Genomic DNA, 20,483 nt, shown 5'->3' with positions numbered 1-20,483 from the left:
TTTCTGTTGTTGGTACACACAGACACAAAATGCAAAGACTAAGTGAAATTCTCTCCTTTTTATCTGCTTTCAGGTGTGATTTTTATATTGCCCACACCTGTTACTTGCCCCAGGTGAGTTTAAAAGGAGCATCACACGCTTGAAACAATCTTAATCAAAATTTTGAAAGGGTGCCAATAATTTTGTCCAGCCCATTTTTGGACCCTGGTGTGACACAATGGGAATAAACATGTGTATAGCAAAACATGTGTTACTGCAATCCTTTTCTGTGAGAAATACTTCAATTTCTTGAAAAATTCCAGGGATGCCAACATTTATGCCCATGACTGTATGCAATATAAATAAATAAATATATATATATATTATATATATACACATACATACACACCAAAAGTTTGGACACACCTTCTCATTCAGTTTTCTTTATTTTCATGACTATGAAAATTGTAGATTCACATTGAAGGCATCAAAACTATGAATTAACACATGTGGAATTATATACATAACAAAAATGTGTAAAAATGTCATATTCTAGGTTCTTCAAAGCAGCCACCTTTTGCTTTGATTACTGCTTTGCACACTCTTGGCATTCTCTTGTTGAGCTTCAAGAGGTAGTCCCCTGAAATGGTTTTCACTTCACAGGTGTGCTGGTGTGGAGGAGGAGGTGTGATGGTGTGGGGGTGCTTTGCTGGTGACATGGTTGGGGGGTTTATTCAAAATTAAAGGCATACTGAACCAGCATGGCTAACACAGCATCTTGCAGCGGCATGCTATTGCATCCGGTTTGCATTTAGTTGGACCATCATTCATTTTTCAACAGGACAATGACCCCAAACACCTCCAGGCTGTGTAAGGGCTATTTGACCAAGAAGGATAGTGATGGGGTGCTGCGCCAGATGACCTGGCCTCCACAGTCACCGCACTTGAACCCAATCGAGATGGTTTGGGGTGAGCTGGACCGCAGACTGAAGGCAAAAAGGGCCAACAAGTGCTAAGCATCTCTGGGAACCCCTTCAACACTGTTGGAAGACCATTTCAGGTGACTACCTCTTGAAACTCCTCAAGAGAATGCCAAGAGTGTGCAAAGCAATAATCAAAGCAAAAGGTGGCTAGAACCTAGAATATGACATATTTTCACACTTTTTTGTTATGTCTATAATTCCACATGTGTTAATTCATAGTTTTGATGCCTTCAGTGTGAATCTACAATTTTCATAGTCATGAAAATAAAGAAAACTCTGAATGAGGTGTGTCCAAACTTTTGGACTGTAATATTCAAATATATACAAATATGTGTGTGTGTATGTATATATATATATATATATATATATATATATATAAAAATAAAATTATATATTTGTGTATGTATATGTGTGTGCGTGTATATGTGTATATATATTATATATATATATATATATATATATATATACACATACATACATACATACATACACACACACACACTAAACTTAAAGACCCATACAGAATGACAATAATGTAATACCTTAGCAGCTCGGACAGCTTTGATCTTCAGCAACATTTCAACAAAAGCCACACGGACCTTCTCAGAATTGTCATGGAGACTGTTTCTCAATGCTGGCAACATCTGTTCTAATAAAGGATGACTTAGTTTGTTGTCCAAAAGAATGGTCAAGCACTGTGGCAGAAGGAAAAAAAGAAATGTATTTAAGGGGCTGTCCCACCAACACCTCTTAATGATCATTTTGAGGTTCTACCACTGGGAATCTCAAGAATGAAAGAGCGATCACACATGTACACTGCTGCTCCACTCATTGTCTATGGGACTGCTGAAAACTGCCCAGTACAATGAGGGTCCCAGCAATTAAATGTATCACCTATTCTGTGGATGAAGGCCATAGGGGACTATTCCATGCAATCCTTAGATTGCATACACTGAACAATGCTATGCCATAGCATTGATCAGTGTTATCTGTGCCCGATTGCTCAAGCCTGGATCTCAGGCTTGGAGAAATTTAGGATGATCGGACAACAAGAAGGAAAGTAAGCACCCTACTGCTGTCCTCTCAGCTTTTCGGGACGCCCGTCTCGCCCGCTCCATCCCTTCCCCCGCGGGCGCATATGCGTGCGCATATGCACTCGGGGCTGGGAGCGGGTGCCATTAGGGACCAGGCTGTATTTTACTTCAGCGGCCCGGTGCGCTTTGGCTCCGCCCACCCATGCTGCCGAAGCATAAGGGCGCGAACTAAGCCCCAATCAGCGCTGTGCGCGCACATAGGGGGTAATTACAGGGCCAATCACAGAGCCCTTGTGTTTAGCACAGCCCCCTCTGGCCATTGGTTCTCATGGGCATTGCAACATGCTAATCACAGCTACCTTAGGGACACAGCTTGGGTGTGACTGTTCAGTTTTTGCTATAGTCCGTGCCCAGTCCTGATCCTCCCTCCACACAGATAACTAGCTCCTTAGCTATCTATTACACTTGTAAGGCTGTAACTCAAAAATGTCTGGTTCTGCTGAACCCACTTGTTCTGCCTGCACCACTGCTCCCCCAGACCCCCCCCTGCCATTTCTACTCTGGTTGCTCTTTAGATCCGGTGGGTTCGGCCGCCCATTCAACCTGGGGTTCCTACCTCTCCCAGTCTATATCTAACTTGGCTTAGGTCTCCCATTCTGGGGTGACTGCCTTGGAGAGGCCCACCTACACCGGCCCTCCGGAGGGACTCGCTCTCCCCTTATACTGACGCTCTCGCAGCATCATAGGGGTGTTTCATCTGACTCTTTCCGAGTCTTCTGACAGACATGGGCGCTCCCCTCACAGGCATCGCCACGTTACTCCGACCTGTAGCAAGCGTCGCTCCCCCAGAGGATGCTCCCATGGTCGCCGCTCTGGCTCACCAGACCCACTAACCAGGTCCGTCTCCCTCTCTTCCAGGGCCACCTCACACGTTCCCATTCACCTGGTGAACTTGTGGATGAAGTTACCGATTCGGCCTCTGATTCAGAGGACCGCACGGATAGGCCTCCGACGCAGAAGGAACGCACGGATGCCTGATGTGGTGTACTCACTGGTTTCGGCCATAAGAGACACCTTCCATCTAAAAAGGACCCAGGAACTTCGGACGTGGCTCCAGAAGTCTCCTTTCTTCGTGCCCAACCGGTACCCGAGACTTTCAGCTCTTACGCCGAATTTTACGACCTGCTGGCATCCGCCTGGAGGCACCCTGACAAGAAGTTTCAGGAAACGAAGAAGGTTGAAGCGCGGTATCCCTTCGCCATGGACCTCATTGCTCGGTGGACCTCCTCCCCAACTGTGGATCTGCCGGTCTCCCGCCTCTCTAAGGCGCCTACCCGGCCGTTGGCTGATGCGGCTGCCTTCAAGGATCCAGCGGACATGAAGGTGGAGACTTTGGCAAACTTTGCCTTTGATACAGCAGGTTCTTCCTGCTTTTGCTTCGGCCTGGGTGTCAAGGGCCTTTTCAGTATGGTCTTCCATCTCCGTCAGGGTCGTCTTCAAGATCCCTCTGAAGGATTTATTTAATCTAGCGCTCCGATGCTCCGCAGGTAGAGATTTTCTGTGTTCTGCTTCCATTCCATGCGCAGCCACTGTGCTGCCTTTGCCACAAGCTACCTGGTAGCCACCGTGGCTTAAAGCCTGGAATGTGGACGCAGCCCTCAGGAAGTGAGGCGACGGGCGAAAGAGAGTTCTTTATTACCTCTGGATAAGGCTCACAGAACTGCTTTCTGTCGTAAGTCCTCCTTCCGGTTCTGCGGACATTTGGTACCAACAACGGGTCCAGCCGGGCGCCTTCACAGGAAGAGGGCTCCCTCCTTCCGGACCTGTCCCTCCCGGAGGTCGGCTATCCGTTCTGGCCGTTTTGCAGCCCCATCAGGCACCCGTAGGCCTTCCACGGTCTGAAGGGTCGCCCCCACCCGCCGACCTTTCCCGGTGGTTGGTCGCCTCTTACTCTTCTGGGATGACTGGACCACGCACATTCAGGCCTGGGTCAGGGATGTGGTAGTCAACGGACACAGGATTGAATTTGCTTCCCTTCCATGGGATTGCCTTTTTTCTTTCCTGGACCCTCCGGTTCCCCTCTCTAGCGAAGGCAGTACGGGGCACGCTCCAGCTCCTTTTTTATCCAAGGAGTAATTGTACCGGTTCCTTCAGGGGAACGTTTTCGAGGTTTATTCCAACCTCTTTGTGGTCCCCAAGAAAGGCGTTTCTGTTCGCCCAATCTTGGTTCTCAAGTATCTCAGCCAGCATCTTCTGCTTTCCCATCCCGAATGGAGTCTCTCCTTTCGGTGCTGGCGTTCCTGATTCACAGGGAATTTTCTTTCCTCGGTGGACATCAAGGATGCCTGCATCCACATCTCATTGTTTCCCGGTCATCAGCGGTACCTCCGCTTTGCAGTTCCGGACGGTCATTTTCTATTGTGGCTCTCCATTTCGGTCTGTCCACTTCTCCGCAAACCTTTACCAAAGTCCTGGCGCCTGTGATAGCCCTTTTACGGACAACAGTTGTTTCCGTGATTCCTTACTTGGACAACCTCCTGATCAGAGCTCCAGCCAGGGCCCAGATCCTGGAGAGTCTTAGTCTCAACCTCCAGACCTTGTCTCACTTCGGTTGGATGGTCAATCGGGACAAGTCCAACCGCTCTCCAGGGGCTCCAGTTCGACGTGGCCTCTGCCCGCTTTTGACTCTGCCGACCAATCAGATGACTCTCTTATCAAGAGTCCGATGACTTTGGCACCCTGCTCCAGTTTCCATTCGCTTTTGCATGGATGTCCTGGGTCGGTTAGTGGCGGCCGTGCCATTTGCCCAGTTTCATCACCAACCTCTTCACTGGTGATTCTCTTCCGGTGGGACAGGTCTCCATTGTCTCTAGACCGCAAGGTCGTTCTCTCTCGACAGTCTTGTCGGTCCCTTCTATGGTAGCTTCGTTTCCCCCCCTGTTTTTTTCAGGGCTGCTCCTTCCTGCCCCTCCCTGCCAGTCTGTTGGGCTGGGGAGGCGTTTTCAGGTACCGGACGGTCTGGGGCCTTGGTCCCCCGATAAAGCCCTTTTCCCCTTCAACTTGTTGTGCCTAGGGCATTCCTTTCTTTGCTTGCTTCAAGAAATTTCCTTCTGGGCGGAACTCACGTTTCCGGCCATCTCCGCTATCTTCATTGCGGGTGTCTCTGGGATGTGGTCTTCTCAGCCGGTCCTCAGTTGTCCAAGGCGAGTGGTCCCCACATCCGGAGATGTTTGCAGTGATCTGCAACCCCTGGGGCGCTCCACGCATGGACCTCTGCTCGTCGCGCCACATCTGAAGCGTTCTCCTCTCTTGGTCGGGCTTTGCCCTACCTTATGTATTTCCTCCCCTTCCTCTCTTTTCGGGGCAGTGAGGAAACTCTCAGCAGAGGGCGTTTCCGCCATTCTCGTGGCCCAGCCTGGCCCTGGCGGGCGTGGTACGTCGTCATGGTCAGGCTCCTGAACGACTTAACGCTGCACCTTCTCTATCGTCTAGACCTCTTATATCAGGTCTTCTGTGCCACCCCTATTTACCGTCTCTGCTTTGGACGGCGTGGTGGTTGAGACAGCGGTTCTGAGGACCTTTCAGGTTTCTCTCCCCGAGTGGTTCGCACCAGGCTGAGGGCACACAAGCCTTCCTCTGCAAGATTTACCACCATACCTGGCAGTCTTATTTCGTTGGTGTGAAACAGCCTTTTTTCTCCGGTCGTGGTTTTCCTTCCCCGACCCCTTTCCAGTCAGGACTGGCCAAGGGTTGGCTTTCAGCTCCCTTAAGGGTCAAAGGTTCGGCCCTTTCCATTCTTTTTCAACGTCCTCTGCCGTTCAATTGTCATGTCCAAACCTGGTTCAGGGAGTGGCACAAGCTGCCCCTCCCTATCGGTCCCCTTCTTTCCCTTGGGACTTACACTTTGTCTTAGGTGCCCTGCGAGACGCCCCATTTGAACCTCTCAGGGACATTTTTCTTCGCCTCCTTCCCCGAAAGGTGGCATTCCTTATTCCTCTTACCTCTGTTAGGAGGGGTCAGAGCTGGCAGCTCTCTCCTGCCGTTCTCCCCCCCGGTTGTATACCTGGACAAGTTGTTTTTCGTCCAGATCCGCCCTTCTTACCTGAGAGGGTTTTGACTTTTCATCTCAATGAGGACATCGTTCTACTGTCCTTTTGTCCGGCCCCTTCTCATCCCTGGGAGCGTTTGCTCCCCCACTTGGTTGTAGTGAGGGCTGTTCGGACTTGTCTCTCAGTCACTCTTTCCTTTCGGCAGTGTGACTCCTTTTTTGTTTTTCCGGAAGGTCGTCGTACAGGACAAGCTGCTTCTACAGCCACCATTTTTCGGTGGATCCGGTCTGCTATTTCAGAAGCTTATCGCTGCAAGGGGAAGTTCCCACCCTTCAGGGTTTTGGCTGATTCCACCTGTTTTTTCGGGGCATCCTGGGAACTCCGCTACGTGCTTCGACCTCACAGTAAAGCGTCCACGTGGTCGTCTTTGCACACTTTCACAAGGTCCTACCAGATTCATACCTTTGCATCAGCTGATGCTCCTCTGGGCCGTAAGGCGTTGCAAGCGGCGGTGGTCCAGCTGTCCATCTGACTGATTTCCTTACCCACCCAAGGGACGGCTTTGGTACGTCCCATGGTCTGTGTCCCCCAATGGAGCCGATAGAGAAAAGGAGATTTTTATGCTTACCGTAAAATCTCTTTCTCGAAGGATCCATTGGGGATCCTTGACACAGCTCCCACCCTTTTTCTGGTGTTCCTATTTCAGTTATCTGTCCGAGGGTGTGTTCAGTTACCTTTTTCTTCTGGTTGCTCGGACAGTTTGTGGTTTTTCTCTTGACCTGTCGGTCTTCTATTGCTCTGGGACTAAAACTGATTACCTCAGGTGCCTGTGGGCGGGTATACCCTGCTGGGAGGAGCCGACTTTTCTTGTTGCCATAGTGTCAAGCCTCCTAGAGACAGCAGCATATACCCATGGTCTGTGTCGCCCAATGGATCTTTCAAGAAAGAGATTTTACGGTAAGCATAAAAATCTCCTTTTTGCTTACTGCCAGGATGGAAACTCATATTTTAGAGACCTGCATTGAAAGCTTTATCTTATCAGGTAAGTTTTATATTGAGCATTACTGAACCAGATAGATGCCCTTGGCCTAAGAGAAATCAAGCAATTTTTATATGTAAGATAAATATACTCAAGAATCAGACTTTCAGCTCGAAAGTAAGCAAATTGTTGTGGGACCACCTTTTTAATAGAAGCACTTGCACTGTAGTATAAAACCAAACACACTAATCATCTTTGGTTTATCATAGCTAACTGAAGATCTAGCATACCTTACAAGCCAAAGAAAGACATTTTATTGTTAAAATAACACATGTATTTTTCCTGGTTTGAATGATAAGCTAGTGAGAAGGTTACCTTAAAAACAGAGCAGCGCACATCAGCAGAGCTAATATCAGCAGCGAGATCACCAAGGATTTTTTTCATGAAATCTGCCAAGATCAATGGAGGAATCATCTCCCAGTATTTAGCCGAAATTTTACAGACCCCCAAAACTCCAGTAGATCGGACAACAGGCTGTGGATCTTCTAGAAGATTCTGTAAAAACCAAAATTACGATATACATATTTATTTATATAGTGCCCATGGTTCCAGGGCACTTTACAAAGTATGTTGACCCCTGTCCACAGGATAAAGGATAACAATCAGATCGGTGGGGGTCTGACTGTTGGGTCCCCCCCCAAACTGTCACTGGAAACAATGGTGCACATGTGTAGCCAGCGCTCCATTTATTCTCTATGAAGCTGCATATGAGCTGAACTCCGCAATCTTCAGTGGCCCCAGAGAAACAATGGAGCGCTGGCTGCACGTGTCCACCATTGATTACAGTGACAATATTATCCCCATTCTTTGGATAGGCAGGGGTCCCAGTTGGACTCCCATTAATTAGCTTATTATCATCTATTCTGTGGATTGTTGATAACTTATACAGATGAGAGTATTTAAATTTGAAAAGTGAAACAACAATATAATACATACAAAAAGTTCTTCAAACTGCTTCTGGATTTCATTGTCCATGTCCTCATGACTCATATTGGGATCCCGTAGAGGAAAAGCTTCAATAAATAACAATGCAGCATTGGATCGAACCTCCGAATGTCGAGCCTGTTTCCAAGAAGAAACAACTTCTGTTATAGATTCACACAAAAAAAATGTTTTTTTTTTATATTAAAATACATGGTGTACAACATGAAGTCTACTAGGGCATTTCAGAACTACAATCTGCCTACTGTATATCTGTGCAGAATATGAGGTGTACTGGTCTCAGCTTTAACTTTGCATTGCACATGTATTTGATGCCACTGGAGCAGGTGTGCAAGCAGGACTACATAACTACTTCTGGGATCACCCACATGACTATTCTCAGGTAGCGGATTTTACATTATGGCAGTGTTTCCCAACCAGGGTGCCTCCAGCTGTTTCAAAACTACAACTCCCAGCTGGGAGTTGTAGTTTTGCAACAGCTGGAGGCCCCCTGGGAGGGAAACGCTGCACTATGACTTTTTCTGTAAAGCTCAAGTTACTTTATACAGAGTGACATATTTATAATTCACATGGGTAAAATTCCACCACCTCAATTAAACCGTGGGTTTGTTGAGGGATGAAGTGTGGAGGGATGAAGTGACACAGTAATGTTCTACCATTTTCCTTATGCGAGTATTAAAGGGGTACTCCGGTGGAAAACATTTTGCAAATGACTAAAGATTTGTAAATTACTTCTATTAAAAAAAATCTTAATCCTTCCAGTACTTATTAGTGGCTGTATACTACAGAGGAAATTCTTTTCTTTTTGGATTTCTCTTCTGTCACGGCCACAGTGCTCTCTGCTGTCCATTTTAGGAACTATCCAGAGCAGGAGAAAATCCCCATAGCAAACTTATGCTTCTCTGGACAGTTCCTAAAATGGACAGCAAAGGTCAGCAGAGAGCACTGTGCTCATGACAGAAGAGAAATCCAAAAAAGAAAAGCTTTTCCCCTGTAGTATACAGCCCCTAAAAAGTACTGGAAGATTTAAAAAGATTTTTTTAATAGAATTTACAAATCTGTTTAACTTTCTGGCACCAGTTGATTAAAAAAAAAAAAAAAAAAGTTTTCCACCGGAGTACCCCTTTAACTGTTACAAATAATTTTAACGCAAACATTTAAACCATAAAAATCGGACACCTTAAGTCCTCTCCAGATGATGGGTTGGTACAGTCTGAAGAGCATCTCTTCCACTCCCTGACGCAGTTTTTGCTGGTGAAAGTAGCTCAGTATCTGAATAAATAAAAAGTAATCAATCAGCAAGACCTACTGCAATGTAGAAAAAAAATCTTCTGAAAACACTACAATAGAATCATATAGCAATACACAATACATTTCCAATTAACATGCGCTTATACAATTACATTCGTTTTTTGTTTTTTTTCATTTTACCAAATGAAGTCTATACAATCAATTACAGCCCAATTGTGACAATGCTTAAACCCGCCCCTATACACAACTAACAAAGTTCCTTAAAATTGTCATTTCTCTATCGGCTCCATTGGGGGACACAGACCGTAGGTGTATGCTGCTGTCTCTATCAGGTGTGACACTATGGTAATTAAAAAAGTCAGCTCCTCCCAGCAGGATAAACCCGCCTTCAGGCCCTGAGGTAATCAGTTTAAGCTTAGTGTCTGAAGGAGGTTGACATGGTCTGGACTGCTCCAGACCAGTTCTTCTGTTTTTTGTTTTCCTAGTATAGGGACGTGTTAGTTTTTTATTCCTTTTCCTTTTATGTTTTCAGGTGGGGACTCAGGGACTCCGGTTCCCTGTTTCCCCATTGCGAGTAAGGGGGCACAGACATTGCGTATATGCGCTGTTCACACCCCCCCCCCCCCCCCCTCGCCAACAGTCAGCACCTGGGTTGGTACCTCATGGGTGGTTTCCCCTCTCTCAATGGATCCACCAATTTCCCGCCTCTCTAGGCTACTACACTGCCGCAATGCAGCTGCCTTCAAGGACTCGACAGACCAGACGGAGTCCTTAGCGGAGTTTGCCTCAGACTGAGCAGGCTCTGGGTCCGAGGCACTCTTGTTGTGGTGCTCACAACTCAGTCAGGGTATTCTGGCGGGATTTCCCCCCGGAGGATCTATCTTGCTTTGGTTCTCCAATGCTGGGGACTTCTGTGCAAAGCTTCCATGCAGTCAGTCCGTTGTGCTGCCTTTGCTGAAGGTCTCCTAGCGGCCCTCCACCACCCCATGTGGCTTAGGGCGTGGGATGAGGCTGCATCCTCCAAAAGGTCTCTTACCGAGTTGCCTTTCACTGGTACCAGTCTCTTTGACAAGCGCCTTGACGAGATTATCTCTGTGGCGACGGGGGGTAAAAGTTACTTGTTACTTGTTGCTTTTCTTCACAGGGGAAGTCCTCTTCCTTTCGGTCCTTTGGCCCCAATAAGGGGTCTCGGCAGGTGCCTTCGCGGGACAAGAGGTCTCCTTCGTTCCGGGCGTGTTAGTCTTGGAAGTCCGATATCAACCGTTCTGACCAAATCAGGTAACCGCAATCCCACTCCCACATGGAGTGCAGCCACCACCCGCAGGTTTTTCTCGGGTGGGAGGTCGTCTCTTACTTTTTCGAGACATCGGGACCACACACATTCAGTTAGTCCCGAACAAACCGGTCTCCTCCTCTGGGAAGCAGTCTCGGGAGGCCCTCTAGTCCCTGCCCAGGGAGTCATTGCCCCCGTTCCTACAGGGGAATATTTTCGGGGTTTATTCATTCCACCTTTTTTGTGGTTTCCCAGGAAGACGGTTCTGTGCGGCCGATTCTGGGCCTCAAGCATCTTACCGTCATCTTCTCTGCCACTTCCGTGGCATCCAGGGCACAACAGGAGTTTCTTTCCTCGGTGGACATCAAGGATGCCTACCTTCATATTCCTATATTTCCCGGCCAACTGCGGTTCCTCCGCCTTCCGATTCCGGAGGGGCTTTTTCAATTCGTAGCCCTACCCTTTGGTCTGGCCACTGCTCATTGGGTCTTTACCATGATCCTTGCACCAGTGATAGTCCTGTTGCGGTCGTGCAGAGTCTCAGTGATTCCTTACATGGATGACCTTCTCATTAAGGCTCTCATCAGAGTCCAGACTCTAGAGACTGTGGATCTTACTCTCCCGACCCCAAATCGCTTCGGGTGGACGTTCAGCCGAGACGAGTCGGTTCTCTCTCCCACCCAGTCTCTGATCCTCTGGGACTTCACTCCACGGTCTTTGGCCAGATTTGTCTTCCGCCGGACAACCGTCTGACGCTCCTGTCTGGAGTTCGCTCTCTTCGGGCCAAGGCCCCAGTTTCCACCCGAATTTGTATGGAAGTCTTGGGTCGGATGGTAGCGGCCATGGAGACCATACCTGTTGCCCAGTTTTCTTTACCGTCCGCTTCAACTGGCGATTCTCTCTATGGGACAGATCTCCTCTGTCTCTCGATCGCAAGGTTGCTCTCCCTCGTCGAATCAGTCAGTCAGTCTCTGCTCTGGTGGCTCCATTCCCCCCTTCTTCAGGGGTGACAATTCCTTCCCTCCACGGGCAGGTAGTCACGAACAGATGCCACTCTGTCGGGCTGGGGAGGTGTGTTCAGGAATTGGTCGGTTCAGGACCTCTGGTCTCTCTGGGAAGCCCTTCTTCCAATAGACATTCTGAACCTGGGGGCAATTCTTCTTTGTCTTCTTCACTGGGAGTCCCATCTTCTGTCCCGTCCTGTCCTCACCCAGTCAGACAATGCCGCGACATCAGTATGCACGGCTGCGCTCGCAGTTCGGCAGCATGTCCGTGGTGTCAAAGATTCTCCTCTGGACGGAACGTATTTTTCCGGCGGTTCCTTCCGGGTGTGCTCTCTGGGAAGCGGACTTCCTCAGCCGGTCCTCAGCCGACCCCAGCGAGTGGTCTCTACATCCAGTAGTCTTCGCGCAGATCTGCGACCTCAGGGGCATTCTAGACGGAGACCTTTTTCGTGTCCGGCACAATCGGAAGATTCTTTCATTTGTGTCGAAGTCCCGGGACCCCCTGGCTCTAGCCGTGGCTGCCATTGGGATTCCTTGGGCAGGGTTTCCCCTGCCCTCTCTGTTTTCTCTCCTTGCTCTCCTTCCAAGGGTTCTGAGGAAGCTCAAAACAGAGGATGTCCCCGCCATTCTGGTAGCTCCAGATTGGTCCCGAAGGTCGTGGTAGGCCGACGTAGTCAGGCTCCTGGACGACGCTCCACTGCGCCTTCCACTCTGTCCGGACCTGCTCTCTCAGGGTCCTCTTTGCCACCCCAATTTACAGTCGCTGCATTTGACGGCGTGGCGGTTGAGACCGCGGTTTTGAGGGTCCGCGGGTTCTCATCCCAAGTCATTCACACCATGCTCAGGGCTCGTAAGCCCTCCTCGGCAAAAATTTACCACCGTACTTGGCGGTCTTATTTTCATTGCTGTGAAGTTCAGGACTTATCCCCTGTAACCTTCTCGGTTCCTCGTCTTCTCTCCTTTTTGCAGGTTTGGAACTGGGGTTGTCTCCCAGTTCCCTTAAAGGTCAGGTTTCGGCCCTTGCTATTCCTTTCCAGCGGCCTCTGGCTTCTAATTCTCATGTCCGGACTTCCTTCAAGGAGTGGCGCATGCTGTTCCTCCTTATCGGCCACCCTTTGGGGCTTGAATCTGGTTCTGAGTGCCCTCCAGGGTGAACCTTTTTAGCCCCTTAGAGAGGTGTCTCTGCCTCCTTTCTTGGAAAGTGGCGTTTCTTGTTGCTATCACCTCCATCCTGAGGGTGTATGAATTGGCAGCTCTCTCCTGCCGTTCTCCGTTTCTGGTGATCCACCAGGACAAGGTTGTTTTTCCGGCCAGATACTTCCTTTTTGCCTCAGGTGGTTTGACCCTTTCATCTCAATGAGGACATTGTCCTCCCGTCTTTTTGTCCTGCTCCTTCTCATCCTAAGGAGTCCTTACTACACAAGCTGGATGTAGTTTGTGCTGTTCGGTCTTATCTCTCCATCACTTCTTCGTTTCGTCAGTGTGATTCCTTTTTCGTCCTTACAGAAGGTCGTCGTAAGGGACAATCTGCTTCCAAGGCCACCATTTCTCGGTGGATTCGGTCAACCATTTCGGAAGCCTTCGCTGTAAGGGGAAGATTCCTCCTTTCAGGGTTGTGGCTCATTCTACCCGTTCTGTTGGGGCATCCTGGGCTCTCCAGAACAGAGCCTCGGCCTCGCAGATTTGTAAGGCGGCTAACTGGTCATCTTTGCACATTTACTCGAGGTTCTACCGAGTTCATACCCTTGCATTGGCTGATGCTAGTCTGGGCCGTAAAGTGTTGCAGGCGGCAGTGGAACAGCCGTCTGCCTGATTGCTTATCTGCCCACCCAAGGGACGGCTTTGGTACGTCCCACGGTCTGTGTCCCCCAATGGAGCCGATCGAGAAAAGGAGATTTTTGTTTACTTACCGTAAAACCTCTCCTTCTCGGAGGATCCATTGGGGGACACAGCTCCAGCCCTTTTTGGGGTTTCCTTTGTTTCTCTGTCCGAGAGTGTGTTCAGTTATGTTTTTTCTTCTGGTTCTCGGACAGTTTGTGTTTCCTTTGACCTGTTGGTCCTCTCCTATTGCTCTGAAACTTAAACTGATTACATCAGGGCCTGAAGGCGGGTATATCCTGCAGGGAGGAGCCAACTTTTTTATTACCATAGTGTCACACCTCCTAGAGACAGCAGCATACACCCACGGTCTGTGTCCCCCAATGGATCCTCCGAGAAAGAGATTTTACGGTAAGTAAACAAAAATCTCCTTTTTTTAATCATTTTTGCTCACAAATAAATAATTTAAAGGAATTTCACAACACAAGCTAAGCACCAAATAAACGATTGCTTGCACCATGAACAAGCACTTTTTCAATTCATCACTCCAATTACCACTCTTAACCCCTTAAAGATAACCTATGTCCAACCCCAAAAAAATAATGTTTCTTTTTATGAATGTATGTATTTTTCTATTATATTTATATATATTATATTACAGGTTTCTTCGTTTTTGCACTTCTAAAAATCAGAACGCTTTGAATTTTGCACCTACAGACCCATATGAGGGCTGTTTTTTTGCACCACCAATTGTTCTTTGTAATGACCTCAATAATTTCACCCCAAAAAATTTGCAAAACAAATTATTTGTGGGGCAAAATTGAAAAAAACAATAACGCTATTTTGTAAATTTTGGGGACTTCCAATTCCACGCAGTGATTTTTTCGGTAAAAATTACACCTTATCATTACTCTGTAGGTCCATACGGTTACAATGATACCAAACTAATATACCGTATATCCCCGCGTATAAGACGACTTTTTAACCCCGAATTTTCATCTGAAAAGTCGGGGGTCGTCTTATACGCCGGGTACTGAGGTCTAGGATAGGAAAACTTCTGATTATCTGCCGGGCCGGCTCCCGTGTGTGGCTGCAGGCGGGGGCCGGCCAGAGCAAGTAAAAACTAATACTGTATACTAAAAACCATGGTGCCTCCAGCTGTTGTGAAACTACAACTCCCAGCACGGCAAAGGCTGTCCGGGCATGCTGGGAGTTGTAGTTTTACAACAGCTGGAGGCCCCCTGGTTTTTAGTATACAGTATTAGTTTTTACTTGCTCTGGCCGGCCCCCGCCTGCAGCCACACGCGGGAGCCGGCCCGGGCAGATAATCATAGGTATTCCTATGCCGGACATCCCTGTGTCCCGAAAAATCTAAGGATGTCTGCCGGTCACTTACCATTCCCCGGCGTCCTCAAGCGGTCCGGTCCTCCGTCTCTATGGTTGTACGCACGGGACGTCAGTGACGTCACGTGCCTACAATCATAGAGGCAGAGGAGCGCAGGACCAGGAGGACGCGTGCCGACCGGGGCCTGGTGAGTGGCCGGCCGTGCTATCTTAAGTGATCCGGTCACCGCTCCCCGGTCCCGGCACCTACTGCTATGGTCCATAGGCCATAGCAGTAGATGGTGACCCGGGCCGGAGGAGCGGTGATCGGAACAATGTGGGGGCAGACCAGTGCAGACATACAGCCTGCAGCCATACACTGTATATGGCTGGAAGCTGTATGTCTGTTGGGGGGGGGGGGGGGGCTGCCTACAAATGTGGGGGGAGCTGCCTACAAATGTGGGGGGAGCTGCTGACCTAATGTGGGGCAACTGCTGACCTAATGTGGGGCAACTGCTGACCTAATGTGGGGCAACTGCTGACCTAATGTGGGGCAACTGCTGACCTAATGTGGGGCAACTGCTGACCTAATGTGGGGCAACTGCTGACCTAATGTGGGGCAACTGCTGACCTAATGTGGGGCAACTGCTGACCTAATGTGGGGCAACTGCTGACCTAATGTGGGGCAACTGCTGACCTAATGTGGGGCAACTGCTGACCTAATGTGGGGCAACTGCTGACCTAATGTGGGGCAACTGCTGACCTAATGTGGGGCAACTGCTGACCTAATGTGGGGCAACTGCTGACCTAATGTGGGGCAACTGCTGACCTAATGTGGGGCAACTGCTGACCTAATGTGGGGCAACTGCTGACCTAATGTGGGGCAACTGCTGACCTAATGTGGGGCAACTGCTGACCTAATGTGGGGCAACTGCTGACCTAATGTGGGGCAACTGCTGACCTAATGTGGGGCAACTGCTGACCTAATGTGGGGCAACTGCTGACCTAATGTGGGGCAACTGCTGACCTAATGTGGGGCAACTGCTGACCTAATGTGGGGCAACTGCTGACCTAATGTGGGGCAACTGCTGACCTAATGTGGGGCAACTCCCGACCTAATGTGGGGCAACTCCCGACCTATTGTGGGGGAGCTGCCTACTATTGTGGGGGAACTATACTGCCTACTTAATGTGGGGGAACATGATGCCTACCTAATGTGGGGGGAAGTACAAGGTGCCGTACATCGCTGTAGGAGGGGTAGTCTTATATAGCGAGTATATCCCAAACTCTATATTTTAATTGTAAAAGTTGGGGGTCGTCTTATACGCCAAGTCGTCTTATACGCCGGCATATACGTTAGGTTTTTCTTTTATTTTACTGCTTTTATTTTTATAACTACATGCAACAAAATTTGTATGTTTAAAATCATCTTCTGACCCCTATAACTTTTATTTTTCCATATACGAGGCTATATGAGAGCTTATTTTTTGCACAGTGATCTGTAGTTTTATCGGTACCATAATTGTTTTGTTGGGACTTAATTGCTTTTTATAAATTTTTTAGGGAAGACAAAGTGACCAAAAATACGCAATTTTGGAATTTGTATACATGTACGCCATTGACCATGCGGATTAACATTATATATTTATAGTTTGGACATTTACGCACGAGGCTATACCACATGATTATTTTTGTTTACATATATAATTTTTTATGGGAAAAGGGGGGTGATTTAAACTTTTAATCAGGTAGGGGTTAAATCACATTTATTCACTTTTTTTTTTACACTTTTTATTTTAGCCCCCATAGTGACCTATTACATGCAATCCTTTGATTGCATACACTGAACAACGCTATGCATTAGCATAGCATTGATCACTGTTATCTGTGCTCAATTGTTCAAGCCTGGATCTCAGGCCTGGAGCAAGCAAACGCGGATCGGACAGCCAGGGGCAAGGTAAGGCGCCTCCCGCTGTCCTCTCAGCTGTTCGGGACGCCGCGGTGAGCTAACCGGCAGTGATTTCTCCCGGTTTAGGCGCCACGATAAACTTTGACTGCGGCGTCTAATGGGTTAATACCGGACATCAGCCCAATCTGTGATGTCCGGTATTAGCTGCGGGTCCTGGTTGCTGATAGCAACCGGGAACCAGCAGGTACGAAGCGCACTTAGCTCCTGAGCGCGCTTCACATAATGGGAGATTACATAATGTGAACATAAATATACGTCCGAGGTCGTTAAGGGGTTTTAAAAAATTAAATAATTTTGCCAAGGGGAAACCCATCTTTAGGGGGATGAACATTTCACTGCACTGCAGTATGCATGAAAAACAGCTGTCATCTGTACATTGAGTCTGTTTATGTGGGGCTACCATGCTTGTTTGCAGTATAATACAGGACATTATAATACAGCTGTAAAGAGAAATACTCCGGTGCCTACCTCTCTCACTTTGGGGTGAACTGGAGAATTCTTGGGCAAATGAACACCATGATGCATTAGGTCCTGGATACAGGCATTTTCAATAGTCTTTTAGGGATGGGAAAAAAAATCAAAAGTTAATTCTATTGGTTTTATTTGCTAATGTTTCACAAAACACAATTTTATGCAAAGAAACTGTACTGTAAAGCTCGGCTTCAATAAAAACCAAACACTGACATTTGATATTGTGGGTACCACAAAATTATTGTACAACCCCTTTACCATGTAAATCTCCAATGTGTCTTCAGCTAGTTATAGCAAGATAAAGAAAAAACAATAAATAGAAAAATTTACCGTTAAAACTTCCCCAGATGCTTTTTTCCAGGCTCTAAAATATATATCTGCGACGTGGCTCATCAACGACCTGATATTTAAAAAAGATAATGCCATGATAACAAAGTAAAATAACAGGGCCAAGACAACCGATCTCCCCTTTCGATCGTCTGTGTCCCAGCTAAATAATCAAAGATGTGCAGGTTCTTAAAGGGGTACTCCGGTGAAAACTTTTTTTCTTTTAAATCAACCTGCTCCGGAAAGTTAAACATATTTGTAATTTACTTCTATTAAAAAATCTTAATCCTTCCTGTACTTCTTAGCTGCTGAATACTACAGAGGAAATTATTTTCTTTTTGGAATGCTCTCTGATGACATCACGAGCACAGTTCTCTCTGCTGACGTTATTATAATAATAATAATAATGCTTTATTTATTGTTGTCTTTAGTGGGATATGAACCCAAGTCCCCAGCACTGCAAGGCAGCACTGAGCCACCATGCTGCCCTTAGCATGCATCTGCTATGCATGGTTGCTAAAATGGACAGAGATGTCAGCAGAGAGCACTGTGCTCGTGATGTCATCAGGGTTCCAAAAAGAAAGGAATTTCCTCTGTAGCATTCAGCAGCTAATAAGTACTGGAAGGATTAAGATTTTTTAATAGAAGTAATTTACAAATATGTTTAACTTTCTGCCACCAGTTGATTTAAAAGAAAAAAGGTTTTCACCGGAGTACCCCTTTAAAACATTTATGGGTGATGTTTGGGCGTGTGTAAGGCTGGGTCCACACTACGTTTTGTCCCATACGGGAGCGCATACGGCAGGAGGGAGCTAAAACCTCGCGCTCCCGTATGTGACCGTATGCGCTCCCGTATGTCATTCACTTCAATGAGCCGACCGGAGTGAAACGTTCGGTCCGGTCGGCTCATTTTTGCGCCGTATGCGCTTTTACAACCGGACCCAAAACCGTGGTCAACCACGGTTTTAGGTCCGGTTGTAAAAGCGCATACGGCGCAAAAATGAGCCGACCGGACCGAACGTTTCACTCCGGTCGGCTCATTGAAGTGAATGGCATACGGGAGCGCATACGGTCACATACGGGAGCGCAGGGTTTTAGCTCCCTCCTGCCGTATGCGCTCCCGTATGGGACAAAACGTAGTGTGGACCCAGCCTTAGAGAGATCCCACCTATTCTGGAAATTGCTGTATTCACACACAGCACTGAAAATCTCATTCATCTAAATTGAGTTTGGAGAAACATCATAATTCAGATTTATGGAATAAACTTTTGGTTGCAGAGGTTACTGAAACAAATCAGTCAACAAATCACTCGTCAGCACACTAAAATTTTGTGTTCAATTCTATATGGGAAGAAGATGACTGGACTGGAGTGGGTGCAAGAAGGCAATAAAGACATTACAAAGACAGATGTAGTAAAGGGAGGATTGATTAAAGCAGTGTTTCCCAACCAGAGTGCCCCCAGCTGTTGCAAAACTACAACAAGTAGTTTTGCAACAGCTGGAGGCACCCTGGTTGGGAAACACTAGATTAAAGGAGATGTCCGGCGCAGACTTTTTCCATTCTGTCCTGCTCGGGCTGCAAAAAAAAGACAAAACAAACTTTCACTTACCTCCATATGTTCCCCCGGAGTTCCGCATTAGCTGATCGGTCGGCCGGGCTGTTTACTTCCTTTAGCCCAGTACGTCACACGGCGCTCCAAGCTATCACCGGCCGAGGCGGGACATCACTGTGGCTGGTGATAGGCTGAAGCGCCGTGTGACGTACCGGGCTAATGGAAGTAGGAAGTAAACAGCCCCGCCGACCGATCAGCTGTTGCGGAGCTCCGGGGGAACATATGGAGGTAAGTGAAAGTTTGTTTTGTCTTTTTTTGCAGCCCGGAATAGAAAAAAAAAATCTGCACCGGACATCTCCTTTAAAGCATAACTCCAGTGATGAGGTTGCACACGCTCTGCACAGTTCAGTGTGGAGAGACACAGCTCATGCCAGGTGTCAGGTTACCGAGGGCTTATGCACAAAATTCACTGGGCATCGTCCCGTTGCCCTGGCAACCAGCGCAAGCTGCGTCTCTCTACGCATGGGACCATATGACTGGAGGTAAGTCTATAACCAGCCAAATAATTAATTTAGAAATATGAAACCACATTAACTTACTTTGAAAAACATTGCAATTGATTTTTGATAGTTCCATGAATCATCTTAATGAAGTTAACATCCCAGCTAAACAAAAAGCTGAGAAATCGACGTCCCTATTAGTAATAGAAAAGAAAAGACATTAATTTCTTATTACTTACAGATCTCGTAGAAATAAATAAAATAAAATTGAAATAATGAAAAAAACAAAACAAAAATATAAAACAGATAAATACACTGTAGAATGAAACAGGTGGAAGTTTATATACAGTGAGAAAATATTTCACGTAAAATTACCCTGTGTTAGTATTAAAGGGAACCAATCATCAGATTTTACCCTATATACCGCTTGGCAAAGCGTTATATAGGGTAAAATCTTTATTTTCACCATCCCCGGGGGACGCCCCTGCCCCCAGGGTTGGTGAAGATATGAAGTTATAAACTAGTCACAGCTGCCGCCGTAAGTAGTCACCTGGGAGGGGAGCTCCTCTCACCTACTCCCGTTCCTCGGCCGGGAGCGACGCCCCCGCCGCTTGATTGATGGGCCGCGTCATCGCTCTGCTCCGTCTGTTCAGTGAGCGGAACAATGACACAGCCCATCAATCAAGCGGAGGGGGCGTCGCTGCCGGCCGAAGAACAGGAGTAGATGAGAAGAGCTCCCCGCCCAGGTGACTATTTACGGCGGCGGCGGTGACTAGTTTATAACTTCATATCTTCACCATCCCTGGGGGCAGGAGCGTCCCCCGGGGATGGTGAGGACAACAATTTTACCCTATATAACGCTTTGACAAGCATTATATAGGGTAAAATCTGATGATTGGTTCCCTTTAAGGGGTATTCCAACATATCCCTAATACACAGAGCAAGTGTCAAATTGCAGGAGTTCAGAC

The 20,483-nt window shown here is 47.5% G+C and overlaps 1 protein-coding gene across 2 annotated transcripts in view; it reads right to left on the bottom strand.

Moving 5' to 3' along the window:
• NCAPG2 (non-SMC condensin II complex subunit G2) overlaps nt 1-20,483 on the bottom strand; it is a 90,874-nt gene that overhangs the window by 38,429 nt on the left and 31,962 nt on the right. For both annotated transcript variants that reach the window (XM_056519559.1, XM_056519558.1), the window contains exons 7-13: nt 19,615-19,709; nt 17,466-17,535; nt 17,133-17,219; nt 9,206-9,298; nt 8,021-8,146; nt 7,400-7,579; nt 1,505-1,657 (exon numbers count right to left, since the gene is read on the bottom strand). In XM_056519559.1, the coding sequence (XP_056375534.1) occupies nt 1,505-1,657; nt 7,400-7,579; nt 8,021-8,146; nt 9,206-9,298; nt 17,133-17,219; nt 17,466-17,535; nt 19,615-19,709 (804 nt within the window). The remainder of the gene's footprint in view (nt 1-1,504; nt 1,658-7,399; nt 7,580-8,020; nt 8,147-9,205; nt 9,299-17,132; nt 17,220-17,465; nt 17,536-19,614; nt 19,710-20,483) is intronic.

The sequence above is a fragment of the Hyla sarda genome, chromosome 5, assembly GCF_029499605.1.
Source record: "Hyla sarda isolate aHylSar1 chromosome 5, aHylSar1.hap1, whole genome shotgun sequence".
Lineage (NCBI taxonomy): Eukaryota > Metazoa > Chordata > Amphibia > Anura > Hylidae > Hyla > Hyla sarda.
This window is presented reverse-complemented; position numbering and strand designations above follow the sequence as displayed.